At 38.4% G+C, this 15135-nt stretch overlaps 1 protein-coding gene across 9 annotated transcripts in view; it reads right to left on the bottom strand.

Moving 5' to 3' along the window:
- The window catches only part of LOC308403749 (multiple C2 and transmembrane domain-containing protein 1-like), a 156059-nt gene that overhangs the window by 136597 nt on the left and 4327 nt on the right, over window positions 1-15135 (bottom strand). The window contains exon 1 of one of the 9 annotated variants that reach the window (XM_080893452.1): window positions 2357-2474. The exons of the other annotated variants lie outside the window; for them this stretch is intronic. Coding sequence (XP_080749578.1) covers window positions 2357-2377 — 21 coding nt within the window. The 5' untranslated portion in view covers window positions 2378-2474. Of the gene's footprint in view, window positions 1-2356; window positions 2475-15135 lie in introns of those variants that run through there. 9 annotated transcript variants of the gene reach the window in all.

The raw sequence follows: 15135 nt of genomic DNA, 5'->3' as shown, positions 1-15135 counted from the left end.
AGCACCATCGCAGACCCCGCCACACCACCCATCCATGAGCTACTGTTACTATAGCTGGCATATTTATTTCAAGTTATTTATTTCATATTCTGTATAGTTTTTCATATTTATATCCTGTCCATATCCTGTACATAGCTTGTACTCACTACAGCCTACATACTTATAGTTATAGAATATTCACAACATACTTCATACCGTGTACATTATAACATACCATAATAGACCCATTTCTGTAATATACTTACATATCTATATTATTGCTAATATATATTGTAATATATCTATATCACTAAAGCACTTCTGGATGGATGCAAACTGCATTTCGTTGCCCTGTACCTGTGCATGTGCAATGACAATAAAGTTGAATTCTATTCTATTCTATATAACCCTTTCACATAAAGCACTGACATGAGCAACTAAACCGCACGAAAATAAAACACGAACTAAACATAACTAAACAAATATTATCAAATATTATCAAATTGTCATCTAGTGGTTCAGTGGGTATATAGCTAGCAGCCTAGAAAAGACATTTTCTTCTACTATGAAGACCGTATTTTTCCCCTTTAGGTTGTAAATGTTCTCAGTTGCCTGCGTTCCCCACTGTGATAAAAAAAAAAAAATCCTTTCATGTCCTGGAAATAGCACACCCAAAATATTCCCAGTTTCTTTCCAGTATTATGGAACATACTTGGGGGATTTCCTGATGTAATAACTGTATATCACATTGTGATGCAGCTCAAGCCCACACATTAACCACAAATACACGCAAACAGTTATATAGCAGGAAATGCAGGATATAGCGCAAAAGCTATTTTAATTTTGGGGGGGATGGGACGGGCTATTCCTCGTACAACCTGGGATTGTTCCCCCACACAGTGTGTCATCACAGCAGCCCACACTCCAGACCTGGAAAGAAGCCCACACTCCAGACCTGAGGTACTGTAGTAGCAAACCTTGCAAGTTTCAGCCAGTGATTCATCCTCCTTCATTGTAACAACACCCACATGCACACTCATACAGCCACATGGTTCTATTATAACCAGTAACTGGCCCCTTAGAAAGCTTTCTTATAATACTTAGGAATTATCGTTCAATTAATAAAAAAATGCTTATTCATGAACATTCCTGATGAAAACTGTCCATGCGCCAGGGTCAGGACATTATTTATCCAAAATGCAGTTTACACTGGCTCTGCAGTGACTTCACAGAAGGCTACACTATCACTGTCTGTTAGTATAGTCAGTGCAGTCAGCGTGAAAGCAATCCCAAAATATGAGATAAATTAAGATTTTGTGGGTTCATAAATAGATATGCCGGGTAAATTTCCTCCTTTAAACTAATGGTGTGTCCTGCTAATGTATTGGTTTGCAGATGAGTTTGATCATCAGGAGAGATTTCAAGCAGATAAAAAAGGCAGAGAGAAGGAGATGAACAGATGGCTGATGGCTGGAAAGTAACATTCCCAATTTACACACTGTGATTGACACTTCAGTAGCACTGTTAGGAAAAAACAAAAAGACTTCCTCTCTCACGCTCTGCATCTACACACAGTAAATTATCACAGAGATTTCTGCCAAGTACATCTATCTTGTCACTGCACTGATTCATACACTATGGTGTTGTTGTTTTTTTGATGAATTTCTTTTCTATCGAATATAAATGTTTGTGTGTGTATTCTGCACTTTCATCGGGAAACCTTTCATTTATTTCCATATGAATTCACTTCTATGGATGAACTTGGCCTGATCGTATGCCGTTTTCTTTTTGCAGCCTGCCTATATTATAAGGCAGAACCCAACAGCATTAGATTCTGCGCATAAACAGCATCATCTGTTGAGTGAACACACACAAAAGAGCTCGGTTTATGCTGTACGGCATAATGAAGGCCGACGCCAACCCATCTTGATGCGTCCATCTTTGTAAGGATGTGCGACTTATACGCAAGGATAAAGATCACTAAGCTGAGTGGCGATGGATGCTTCATTCATGCTGAGTCATGATATTAGGGCAAAGCTGATCAATAATAAACATCCATCCACATGAACCTCAGTTAGAGGCTCTCAGGTGTGTAATTTGAAACCAGTGAACCACAGATTGTATTTAGCGAAATGTCAAACTACAAAATTCCTTTAAGTTGCGGACATCGCTCTTACAAAAAAACAAAAATGTAACCATACCCTCGAGCACTTTTCGTGTGAAGACCTCGTTGAGGGCAAGTTTCACCAATACTCTAGGACCAAAAACAACTCTTGCGACTCACAATGGCACAAAACTCATCAGCCCTTCATCTGGACAAGCTAAAAATAAACGATAGAGAAGGAGTCCTAGTATTGCATTAATGCACTGAACTCACCCCTGATTTTGTGGAGCTCATGGATGAAAGAACGAGCAAACGGTCTAAAGTCTCCCACAGCAGCACAGCTCACAAAAGTTCATGAGAGCGGATCTGTGTGCGACTATTTGAAGATGTGTGCCAGGGTATTTGTGCTGCCCCTCAGTCAGCGTGTCAGCAGCAGTTGTGTATATAAATGGGTACAAGAATGCTCTAAGCTCATAAATGGCATGCGGCACGCTAATGTGAGGACACTGAATTGGCACTTTTGTGGATGCCAGTGTCTCACACTGAGGGCCTGCAACTGTCATGCTTCTTTTTTATACAAATTTACAAATAAGCAACAATCCTTAACATCTGTGATATAGTGTATACATATACAGACTAATGAGATGGCAAAGTAGAGCTTGATCAAAGGGTCAGGAAACAAAGAGTAAAATGAGATGAAAAGTATTGCTGTGGTACTGAAAGCCTTTTTTTAGTAACTGTGGGCTGTGGTCATAATCATGACTTAGAAATAGCAGCCACCTGTTGGTGCTGGAGATTCTGGCACAGCATAGAACGGCAGGCTGGTCGCTAATGGGAAACAATTTACACAATTTGTCCCATAGTGACAAAAGACTGGCAGAAATGGACAATCCCTATCATATTAAGTCTAGACATTGTATTCCATTGTTAGATCTATGCTGTTATTGTCCTGATTTCAATAAGAAACAAAGAAACTATATATTTAACCAAAGAAAAAGTAAAACACCAGTATTAATTAATAGATTAATATTATGTATTAGTATTATTTTTGAAGATAAAATTATACGTATAATAGAACAGCCTGCGCTTTAACAAAGGACATTTGTTATTTTTATTGTTATTTTTCTAGGTTCGTGACAACTGCCAAAAATGCTAAAGAACACGTTTCTAAGATCTGTCAATTTCAAATGTATACAAAAGAAAAATAGATATTTCTGAAGAAAGGTCAACTGCAGAGGTAAGTGTAAGTTATGCTTTATTCAATGGAAATATTTATGCATCGCTAGTATTCTACAGTTTGGTGTAGAATAAAAATAATGGCATTGGCATTCAATGCCAACAAATAAAGCCCTCACTTGTTTTCCCTTACAGAATTTGGGATGGCGAAATCTTCAAGAAACACACGCTTCAGTTTCTCTAAACTCAGGTACTTTTTTTTTTTGTATCTTTTTTCAGCCAAAATCATATTTGCAAGAAAGAGCTAAATAATTACTTTATATAACCAATTCAAAAATGTAGCATTGAATCTCTGTTTTTAGTCATCGACTTTTTGTTTTCATTACTGGTCGTTAGGAGAAATCCATCAGCAGCTGACAGGAGGTTCTGCATGACGTGGATCAGCACGATGGTAAAAAGACAAGTGGAGAAGCAAACTGCAGAACTGCGTAGAGAGTTTTCTCTCATGAATCAGGCCCTGAGAGAGGAGATGGCAGCTGAGCTTCAGGAACAGCTGAGAGAACTATTGTTAGAAGAAACAGACAAGACACCATTGTGCTGCAGCAAGCTGGGCTCGGACCTGAGATTGGCGTCGAGGTGGCAAAGGGAAATGGCGGGAGGATTCGAAAACACTGACGAAGACTACGAAGATGGGGAGATACCAAAAACATTAGCCTTTTCTGAAACACACAATGACACAAACAGCATGTTCATATTGAGAAAAAGCCCGAAAGAGGAATCCTTAAAGATTTCATTGACCAGTGATTCCAGTGACACTGACTCAACAATTAACAGAAACATCTCCAAAGATGTACAAGGGAAGCCAGACTCAGGTACATGCAAGCAACAGAAAAATCAGAGCTCTTCCTCAGATGTCACTCCTATCTGGGACAGCGCCGCTAATCACTTCTGCACTACGCAAAGCTTCATTTCCAGTGAATTCAGCCATGAGAGTGAGGATGATAGTGTAAGAGAGGCTTTGATGATGGACAACCAGTGGAAGGAATGGTTGGACAAGCAGGAAATGAAAGGATACAGCCACAAAAAAAAGCCAGTTAAAAGTCAAAACAATATGGAAAAACAGGGAACGGCAGCATCTGGTGTACCAGAGAAAAAAAAGGATCAAAACTTGAAAAGGGGTGACACTATGAAGAGATTTAAGACATATATCAGTGATGTCTTTAGCTCTCATGCATCGCATAAGTGGAAGAAGTTTGAAAATGAAGATGGAAGCTCATGAAAAACAAAAAACAAAAAAATAACTGATAAAAACTGAGCATACAATAAACTAACTTGTGCATTACGATTATAGTCTCCAGCTTCGATTGACTTTTGAGTTGCAGAGCACATTAGCTTGATTTACAAGTTGGTAAGTGCTGAAAAAATGAGGGTAAACCTTTCTGGTGACCTTTTAGGCCACATAAAGGCAAAGTGCCTGCCTACAGATAACCTTTATCTGACATCCGACACCCTGAAAGGAAAACTAAACAACCTCTCACTGAATCAATAAAAGGCAACATTATGTAAATGAATCTCTGGCCAAATGACTGCAATAAGTCTGTACTGCGATTTAACTTGATTGAAACAAAGTGGTCTTTACTGATACGTGTAAACAAACTTTTCTGTGATGAACAAGAATGCATTCATCCAGTGGATAAATTTGAGCTGCAGATTTGCAGATATAACATAGGATAGGATGGCCCCAGTTTTTCTTTTTAGGCTAAATGAGAAAGTTTCATGACAGTTTAAATTCATACTTATATGTTAGATACAGTCACACAAGCACAAAACAACAGAAAATAACTTAAAGTATCCCATATATTACCTTACAATATATTATCATATATTACCTTAAAATGTTTGTTTAGTGACGTAGGTGTGCACTCCAGTGGTATTATAGTTTAGATCAGTAAAACAGTCACAAAAGGAATAAATCAGAAAGCCATAGCAGCAGTAGTAGAAAAAACATCTACCTTAAAAGAAAGGTTTTGTGTGTGTGTGTGTGTGTGTGTTTCTGTGTGTTTTAAGACTTTCTGCACTACAGTTTATTACATCTACCAAGTGTATGGATTTTAACTGAGCTATTTTTTAAAGTTAGTTGCTCAGTGTGTGGCTCTTGGCTTACTTTAAGTCAGTTATTGCCCTCTTTATTACCTCTTATTCACATCCTACTGCCTTCTCTGTTTTTAAATAAGAAATTTCAAGTTAGCAGTCGATATTTCACAGAGTGAGAGGAGTTCTCTTGAAATTCAAGTGTTTTCCAATATCTAAGAAGAATATTAATCAAGGGAAAATGTTTAAATCAATCTGATAGCATCCCAGCTGCTTCAGAAAACATAGAAGTGCGATACAGATCCCTTATTTGCTTTAAAAGGATACGGTACTTATACTGTCTGGAGAGTACGGACTGTAGTGAGTTGTCGGTATATTTTCAGTATAATGAATTGCTTATGATCACGTGCATTCACTGAGCCAAGAAGCCTTGCTGTTCGCATGCTGTTAGTTTCCTCTTTTCTCTCTGGGGGGCCATGTCAGTTTTGTACCAGTAGGTGGCACTAAGTCACTTCCAAGGTCCAGCAACCTTTAGACGCAAGCTCAGCAAAATGATGCAGTCAGGGCCTTAAATACAAACATACCCACAGGGAATTTTGACTCAAAAAATCAAAGTCAAAATGTATCTAATGCGGTAAAATTCAAGCAAAAAGTAGATATTAGCTACAGTATGTACAGCTGTTTGTGGGAGGAAAAAAGTTTTCAAATCTTAGCAGAAAACCACTCAAGTAATCGCTTATTTTCCTTCCTACTTTTTATAACATTGCCAAACCATAATTAGGATGTAAGCATGTAGTGACTGGGTGGCTATTAAATGCACTAATTGTCTCAGTGAGTGTTAAGAGCTAGACAAACATAAATCTACAATTCATATCCCATTTGCTAAATATTTGTTTATTTTAAACCTACGTGTGTAAATGCTTTCAGTAGGATTTCAACAAAAAATGATGTCACCATCTCTGTATAACAAATTATATCTTGGTGTCACTGTTAGAGTGGCATCACTGTATGTGTGCATAACAACTGCTGGCAAGCTTTCAGTTGCCTCCAGTCATTTTCAGGAAACATCATCATCAACAGCAACATCCGACCTCCTGGATTCTTTAACAGGCCCTCATGTGAAAAGAATATCTCTGCCCAGCCACTATGAGATGCATCCTTCCACACCAATGTTTCAGGACAGCAGCGGTCACGTCTGTTCCATGTTGGGATGGAAACCCCAGAGCTTGAGCTGAGTTAACTTTAATCTGCTTACTTATGTTAATAAAGGAATTTTCACGTTTTCTTACTTGCTATGTTTGACCTACATGCGCCATGTAGGAAAATAGGATCGCATAGAAGTCTGCCAAGTCAAATGTTTGCTCACATTCACAAAAGTGATATTGTTCTGTCGTGTGTTTTTATCTTAGGCTAAAACTCAGTCATTGCAATATTAGAAAGAAACCCCCAACAATCAGATGATCCCCCAGGAGCAAACACTTGGCAAAAGTGGGGAGGAAAAACTCCCTTTCAAGTTAAACTCTACACTGTTAAAAAAAACATCCTAAAACAACGGTAATATTCCGGCAGCTGGGGCGCCAAAGTACGACCGTGAAATAACAGAAAATAACTGTCCCATAAAAATACGGTTATTTTCAGTAATGAAAATAGAGTTTGTTGCGCTAATTTGACATGGGATTCTGCCTTTTCCAAGTGCTTTTAGACATTAAATTAGGAACATTTTTACGCGATCAAACAATGAAATTACCTATAAACAAGGTCACTGAATGTGGAAATATGAATCATAATACGTAAATGTACAGAAATATACAGTTAACAGTTGGTTTACGTAATAATTGATTGCATGCCCTGGGACAGACTGACAGAGACGAGGCTGCCATATTGCACTATCGGCCCCTTTGGCTATCACTAGTAGGCGGTAGGTGAAGAGTATTGACCACGGACACAACGACGGAGAGCGTCCAAGCCGGGGCGCGAACCGACAACCTTCTGATCACAAGGCGAACTGCCAACTCTTGAGCCACGAATGGCCTAACTAGCAACGACAATAATACTTATGTGATGTAACACAAGCTTATAGGGATCATGTTATATACTTTCCCATTGCATTACATTTGAATTCAACAGTTCAATCTTTCAAATAACGGACAGATATTTGTGAAATCATGATACATTTGTGAATGTATTTTAACAATCTAAATATGCATATGTACAGACAGATACATTTAATAATCATGACAATTATGTTGTATTAGTTCACATTCATTGGCCGATGCTTAGCGTCATGTTATTTATATTAATTGCAATTCCTACCTCTACATTTCTTTTTCAAAATATATAATTAGCACAGCGTGTCCGTGCAATGTTTTACATTGTGGTATGCAGAGAAATCTTAACAAAGAAGCTCACAGAGAGAGATTGAGCTTGTTATTTAACCCCAAGCTAGTACACTTGCCGGTGCTACAATGTGCCTCAAGGTTCAACAACAGCACAACAGAAGTCACTCATGGTACAGCACTCTCTCTACAAAACAACAACTGTCAGTGATGCTGCACCACGGCGTAAACACAACATTCAAGATAACAGTTAAACGTAACGTAACCATAAACAATAAAACAAGAACATCTAAACAGCAGCACATGCCCCAAGGCATGATGGGAGACATTTCTGGATGTATTTTTACGATCTAAATATGCATATGTACAACAAAATATATTTAACAAACAAGTAAATTGTGTTTTATTACATTTACAGTGATGTTATGTTATTTTACATTTGACGTGTCAGATCACAGTCTACTTATGTAAATGTAATGCTATTCTAGAAAAACAGTACACATCTGTAAAATACACAGTAAAATCATTTGACATTACTATTTTTTGGAACAGTGTACATCAGCCCTACAGTCATGCAAATTCACTTCTATATTCCAGAGATTTTATCAAATAGTGGACCAAAAACCCCTAAAAGAGGCAAGGAAAAAGTGAAGCAGCTCTTTAAATAAATGACTCCCGCTGTAAATATTTTCCTGCCTCACTCTGACACTCTATTAACAGCTTTCTTTCAGTCTGTCTCTCTTGCTTTCTCTGGATCAATAAAGTGCCTTTTCAGATGATTGCAATGGCTTCCCAAGAAACCCAGTGGGCAAACAAAGATGTTCTCCTAAGTTCAAGCACTGCAGATTACTTCATTCTAAAATCAGGCAATAGTCCACTCTACCTGCTCTATATTGTTTTCTTAAAGGGATTCATTATATAACTTCAGACGTATTTCAAGTGGTTTATAAATCGTTAATATGTTGCTGACATAACCCATGTTATAGGGAGCACAAATACTCAGTATTTCAACTATTAAAATATAACTTTTTAAAAGATGTCATTCTACAGTCATTTGAGAACTGCATTTATATTTCAAAATAATCATTATCATAAGGGCAATATGCACACCATGCATTAATAAGAAGGCAATCTAAACTGAAATGCCAGACACATTTTTTCTTACTTTATTTACTTTAGCTACTAAAGATCCAACATGGACCCTGATCAGCTGCAGAATAAAAAACACTTATGACTAGCTGACCACTGTGGCAGCTTAATCTATGCTACAAGGAAGCTCATTTACAAATATTCAATATCTCTTCCTCACCACAGAGGAAGTGGGGCCTGCATTGAGTTGCAAATAATCTGCATGTGATTAGCATGAAGAGCTGGGAAAAAAAATACACACACACAGCTTCTGGCCACAGTGTGTTGTTTTATCTGGTAAGAATGGCCATACCCCACCTGTGTCATGTTACTGTTATGTCCTTGCTTTCATCTTGTGCATCCAACCTTTTAAAAGGTGTCAGCTGGTAGGTTGTTAAATTTCAGAAGAGTTGAAGGTTAGAGGAGGACACATAAAGTAAGAGACACACAAGCTTTGATTGGCCTCTCAAACAAGGAAATGACTTTTATATTTTGTTAAATAAACCACAACTTTCCCGATATTCACAAAATGGGCTATTGTGGCATGTCATGTGAAATTCGACTACCCTCCCTACACACGAATCCCCTTCCTACACTGAACCTCTGCTTTGATCTGATGATGATTAATCTATGTGGGAGGGCATTAAGAGTTAGAAAGCTAATTCCCCAGCTCTATCCACCATTTACAGGCTGACCCGTCACTGCCTGCTCTCTCATCACTCTGATTGTCAATCATGTCTGCAACCACTTCTGGTTAATACAGTGTACATGCCAGATCACTGAATGCTACTGTACTTAAATGAGAGAGTTTATTGTGAGAGAAACGCCAGAGCCACATCAATCACTTTGTCTCGCTTGTGTATTGGTCTCATTCAAGAAGGCACATCAGCACTTCTGATTCATTTAGCAGCATACACTGTTATGCTTAACCTTGTCACAAAAACACTACGGCCTCAGAGCATATTGAGCGAATGAGTGTGCATGGCTATATGTGCCTGCGTTTTGTGTGTGTGTGTGTTCTCGTGTTTGAAACTGTGTGGCTGAGACTGCAGAGGGCAATGCTGGAGGGCAACACAGTGTCACAGCTCTGAGATCCCAGCTTGCAGTGCACAGACTGTTCTCCTGAGAAGCTGGGGTGGACTTTGAATTTGTCTTGTGCTGGAAGAGTGTCACTATCAGAGAGGATAACACTGAGGGCAGAGGAGATGAGAACTATATCAAGGAGACAATTCAGGTAACATTATCTCTCAAGGACACAGAGAGGTGTAGCAGAAGAAGCATAATACCTACATATTAATACTGATCAACCTGCTTATATTCAACCTATAGCTGAAATGCTAAAATGCATCTTTTTAGTGTATTTTCAACTCTTCCACTCATTTTTTTAATTGGTGTTGAATTTCTACTAGTATTGTGAATAAATGACAAAAATATTGAAAGCCTAATAATTTACATAGTAACAAAACAAAAAATCCAACTAAAAAAGGCTACGTTGTTAACTGCATGAGCAGAAAGCAAGGAGACACCGCGCTGTCAGGTCACTGCTTCATAACGAGCGTAAGCGACAGCTAATGCTGACTCACATTCAAACATGTGGGCACTTAACACAGACAAACCTGAAGGGAAGGGCCTGGCCACAGGCTTTGGTTTCCAGTCCTTCATGAAACAATGCAAACCACTCAGCTGCGCCTCAAACTCACATTAAATCTCATAAATGTTTCTTGTCTGCATATATGACCATAGTTCAGGATTTTCTGTGGCAGAAACACTAACACGCTCCAGGCACTGCAACACACTCAATCACAAAGTGGAGAAGTAAACCTCATCAACATTTCCAGATGGTGTCAGTCTTTTGTCAACGTGAAAATGTTTTGTTTTTTTTCGCCTCACTTCACAGTGCCAAGGCGTCTTTGCGGTCAGCATCAATCATGTGTCTGTTACAACCGATGATCCCCCCGGGCTGCAATGAATCCTGATTTAAGCTGCTGTCAAGACACTTTAAGAACGAGGCCATGGACTGTTTCCAAGTGCCCGCGATTCTGCTCTCACAACACTACTCAGAAGACGACCACTAATAATAATAATGGATTGGATTTATACTAGTCATGCACTTATTCCTACAGGACATCCAAACATAGCTCATTTCACAGTCGGTGCATTAGCAAATCAGGACAACAGGTTAAATTACCCCTGAGTTACAGTTTCTTATATTTCTGGACAAGATCAGTCTGCAAGATTTTGATTTTAGTTAGCTGCTTGGAACAGCAAGCCAAATGTCTAAAAAGATTGCCTAACTTACTTTTTTTAACACAACATGTAAAGTTAAGAACATTTTAAAGCACTTAAAAGATATGGTTAACATTATCTGACAGATTTCATCAATACAAATACCCAGAACTTGTTTTACATCAGCTATATTTCGCAGTAAGCTGTGACGGCAGTCTCTGTGACACAAAAGCCACTTCCATGGTTGGTAAGTGTTAAATATTTTAAAGTACTAAATATGAGCTGAGCAGAGGAAAGGAGAGTGCAAAGAGAAAAAAGTCACGATGTAGTCTCTGGGTGTGACTGAGAACTGGAAGTAGAAGGAGCAGTGAGTGTCTGAGTAGCAACAAAAAGAGGCAAAGACTGTGTTTTAATGAAATATGTCTCAGTTGATCTTGAATGAAATGTTAAGTTTATACATACTAAACAAGTAAAACAAGCTGAGGGGAGAGCTACAACATTTGTTTTAATGTTTACCACACCTGGGTCACAAACTACTTTGGCCACAATACACAGAGTGACTTATTACAACTACAGCACAATACCACAGACAGCAACACTTCAAGTGTCATGAGAGATAAACATATGATGGATGCAGAATGATGGAGCTAAATGTAGTGTAAAAATAATTGTAAAAGCAACCTATGAGCAGGCATTTAGCGGCCGTGGGAAGTAAGAACTCCCTTTTAACAGGAAGACACATGCAGCAGAGTTAGGCTACAGGTTGGGCAGCCATGTGCTACAGCTGGTTTCGAGGGTGAGGGAAGAGAGAAGAGTAGGGAGGTCAGGATTAAAAATGTATTAGTACAAACTTGTGACATATACTTTTATCCCTACTTCGCATTGAGAGCTAGTTTTCACATAATAATACAGACAGACAGACAGTCGGGCAAAAATTTAAGATGCTTTATTTCTACAATGTCATTTATGTTTTATTTTCACACAAGTGCACACTTTTAAGATTGCATTTTCCAAAAAGCTTTGTATACAGATTTCCTTTTAAATGGAAATCAAACAACTGAATCATATGAGGACTACAAGCACTTTCTGAAAAAAAGTAACTTCTTATTCTCAAAATATTAAAATGTATTCTTTGAGTTTTTAATAAGATGATTTGGGATTTTTTTATTTGTTTTTAATTGCTCCATCTTATGTTTTACTTTCAGATCAGATTAGAGTACAATATACACAAATCCTGAGTCATACCAGTCGATATTATTATTTTGTACTTGACATCAGGCGTCTTGCCGCTCAGTCAGGTAATGAGTGAAAGGTTACTCTGCAAGACTGAAGGTTAGAAACATGACCGCATCAGTCAAGGACTACTAAAGCACATATCTATAAAAGGAAGGAGGAAGTTTTAAAAAATGTGATGTAAGCACAAGTGTTTTCTGCTGCCTTTTGCTGTGACAAACGGGCAAAAGGCAGCAGAAATACCAACACGCTTTAAGTTAATGAGTTAGTTGACTTAGTGACTTGGTTAATGATGACCCATTTGCTTCAGTTCAAACACACATACATACAAGAAACATCTAAATCTATCAAACCCTATTAGGATATACACTCACTGATCTGTTCATTAGGTACAACTGCTGCACTGCTTGTTAATGCAAATATATGAATGACCTGCCACATACCAGCAACTAAGCGCATTTAGGAATGTAGACACAGTCGAGATAGAGTTTACAGAAAATGATTGAAAAGTCAACAGAAGGTCTCTGGGTAAAAACCAGGTCAGAGAAAAATGGTCGCGCTGTTTCAAAGTGAAAGGCAACAGTAACTCAAATAACCACATGTTACAACCAAGGTGTGCTGACTTTTAGCTCTGAATGCATCACATGCTGAACCTTAAAGCAGATGGGCTACAGCAGCAGAAAACCACACCAAGTCACTCCAGTCAGCTAAGAACAGGAAACTGAGGCTACGGTTTGCAGGATCCCCAAAATTAGACAACAGAAGATTAGAAAGACAGTGGCTGATCTTCATAAAAGCATTCTATCAATGGTTCAGGCTTCTGGTGGTGGTGTAATATTGAGGAGGATGTCTGAGACATTCTATGTATTTTAGTACCAGTGAAGCATCATTTAAACGCTACAGCCTACCAGTGTATCATTGCACACCACGTCCATTCCTTTATTACAACAATGTACCCATCTTTTCGTGGTTGCTTCCAACATATAACACACCATATCACAGAGCTCAAATAATCTCAAGCTGGTTTCTTGTAGATAACAATGAGTTTACTGTGTTCAGCTGGTCTCCATGGCCTCCAGATCTCAATCCAATAGAGCACTTCTGTGATGTGACAAAACAGGAGTTTCACATCATGGATGTGCAGCCAACAAATCCACACCAACTGTCATGTCATGTTAATATGGACCAGAATCTCTGAGGAATGTTTGGAGGACCATGTTGAATCTATGCCAAAAAGAACTAAGTCGACTGTGAAAGCAAAAGAGGGTCCAACCCAGTGAGTGCAGATGGAATGAAAGAGGAAAAAGTAAAATCGCAACTCATAGATATGTTTAAAAAAAATAAATGAATATGATGTAAAGGGCGCTGAAACTTAATGTCACAAATATCAGTCATGTTTGACTGCAGCCACTGCGAACACATATAGAAAAACTTTCACAAACCTCTCCACTGCATTGAAAACAGCAAAGTTAAATGCACTTGAGTCAACAATGAAATTACTCACAGAGCTTGGCAGCAATCCCTTACATCTCTCACTTTCCAAATCAAATTACAAAATGAATTTTCATGTTACATATTCTCTTATGTCATTTATGAAATGCTAGCTAGAATACTTATTCTAACAGTAAAAGTACATTTTTTAGTGTCACATTTTCTGTTGGCTGAGGAAACACAAATGCATCATCAAACCTGTGCAATCAGGGTGTATGCACGAAAATGCACGTGCAAATGCATGATGATGCAAAGCTAGATTATTTGTCAGTGTGTTTTTTGTTTTTAACTATTTTTCCCTCAGGTATTAAAGAAGCAAACCCAATCCTACTTCATCTGTCCTCATCTCCTGTCTCTTCACTTGTTCGCATCTCATCTTAATCTGCTCTTTTCCCACTTCATATCATCTTATCTCATGTGGTCTCAACTCATCCCCTAGTCATGTCTCATTACCTGTAACCCCATTAGATCTGTCTTCATTACCTTTACTTCCTTTCATCACCCATCATCTCATGTTGCACTTTTTTCCATTCCTAGTTCCACTATTAGATCCAGATCATGCACTTTGTACTCTATTTGGTATAGAGGTATACAGTAAAACTAATAAGATAGAACAATAACGCTGCACTATGCACTATAACCTCGGAAGATTATGCCACTGCTTTCTTCTCAGGCAAAGGAAAGGGCCAACAAGTGACCAAAAAAACTTGGATAAAGATGGCAGCGATAGGAAGTAACTAATGCTTGAATGCGGCAACTTTATTTGGCAAAATGACATTTCTCTACATTATGTAACTGAAAGGCTTATTGACGAAGCTGTAAGATCAATTTCAATGAAGTCACTGCATTCTTTCATTTACCTCTACAGCTGAGCATGGTGCACTTTTCCTATACAGATTTAATGGATAACAGAGCTTTTGCCAACCTCTGTAGGGAAACGTGTGCTAATGTGCTTAATCACTTTCAGACAGCAATCTGGATGATGCTCAGAAAAGTCTGGAGCACTTCAAAAATGATGAGATGAAAAGCTTTGGAGCAAGTGAAAGAAAATGTGCCTACAGTGGGGCAAAAAAGTATTTAGTCAGCCACCGATTGTGCAAGTTCCCCCACTTAAAATGATGACAGAGGTCAGTAATTTGCACCAGAGGTACACTTCAACTGTGAGAGACAGAATGTGAAAAAAAAAATCCATGAATTCACATGGTAGGATTTGTAAAGAATTTATTCGTAAATTAGGGTGGAAAATAAGTATTTGGTCACCTCAAACAAGGAAAACCTCTGGCTCTCACAGACCTGTAACGTCTTCTGTAAGAAGCTTTTCTGTCCCCCACTCGTTACCTGTATGAATGGCACCTGTTTGAACTCATCATC

Source organism: Rhamphochromis sp. 'chilingali' (genome assembly GCF_963969265.1).
Source record: "Rhamphochromis sp. 'chilingali' genome assembly, chromosome: 10".
Classification (NCBI taxonomy): domain Eukaryota; kingdom Metazoa; phylum Chordata; class Actinopteri; order Cichliformes; family Cichlidae; genus Rhamphochromis; species Rhamphochromis sp. 'chilingali'.
Note: the sequence above shows the minus strand (reverse complement) of the source record. Positions and strands in the feature narration are given on the sequence as shown.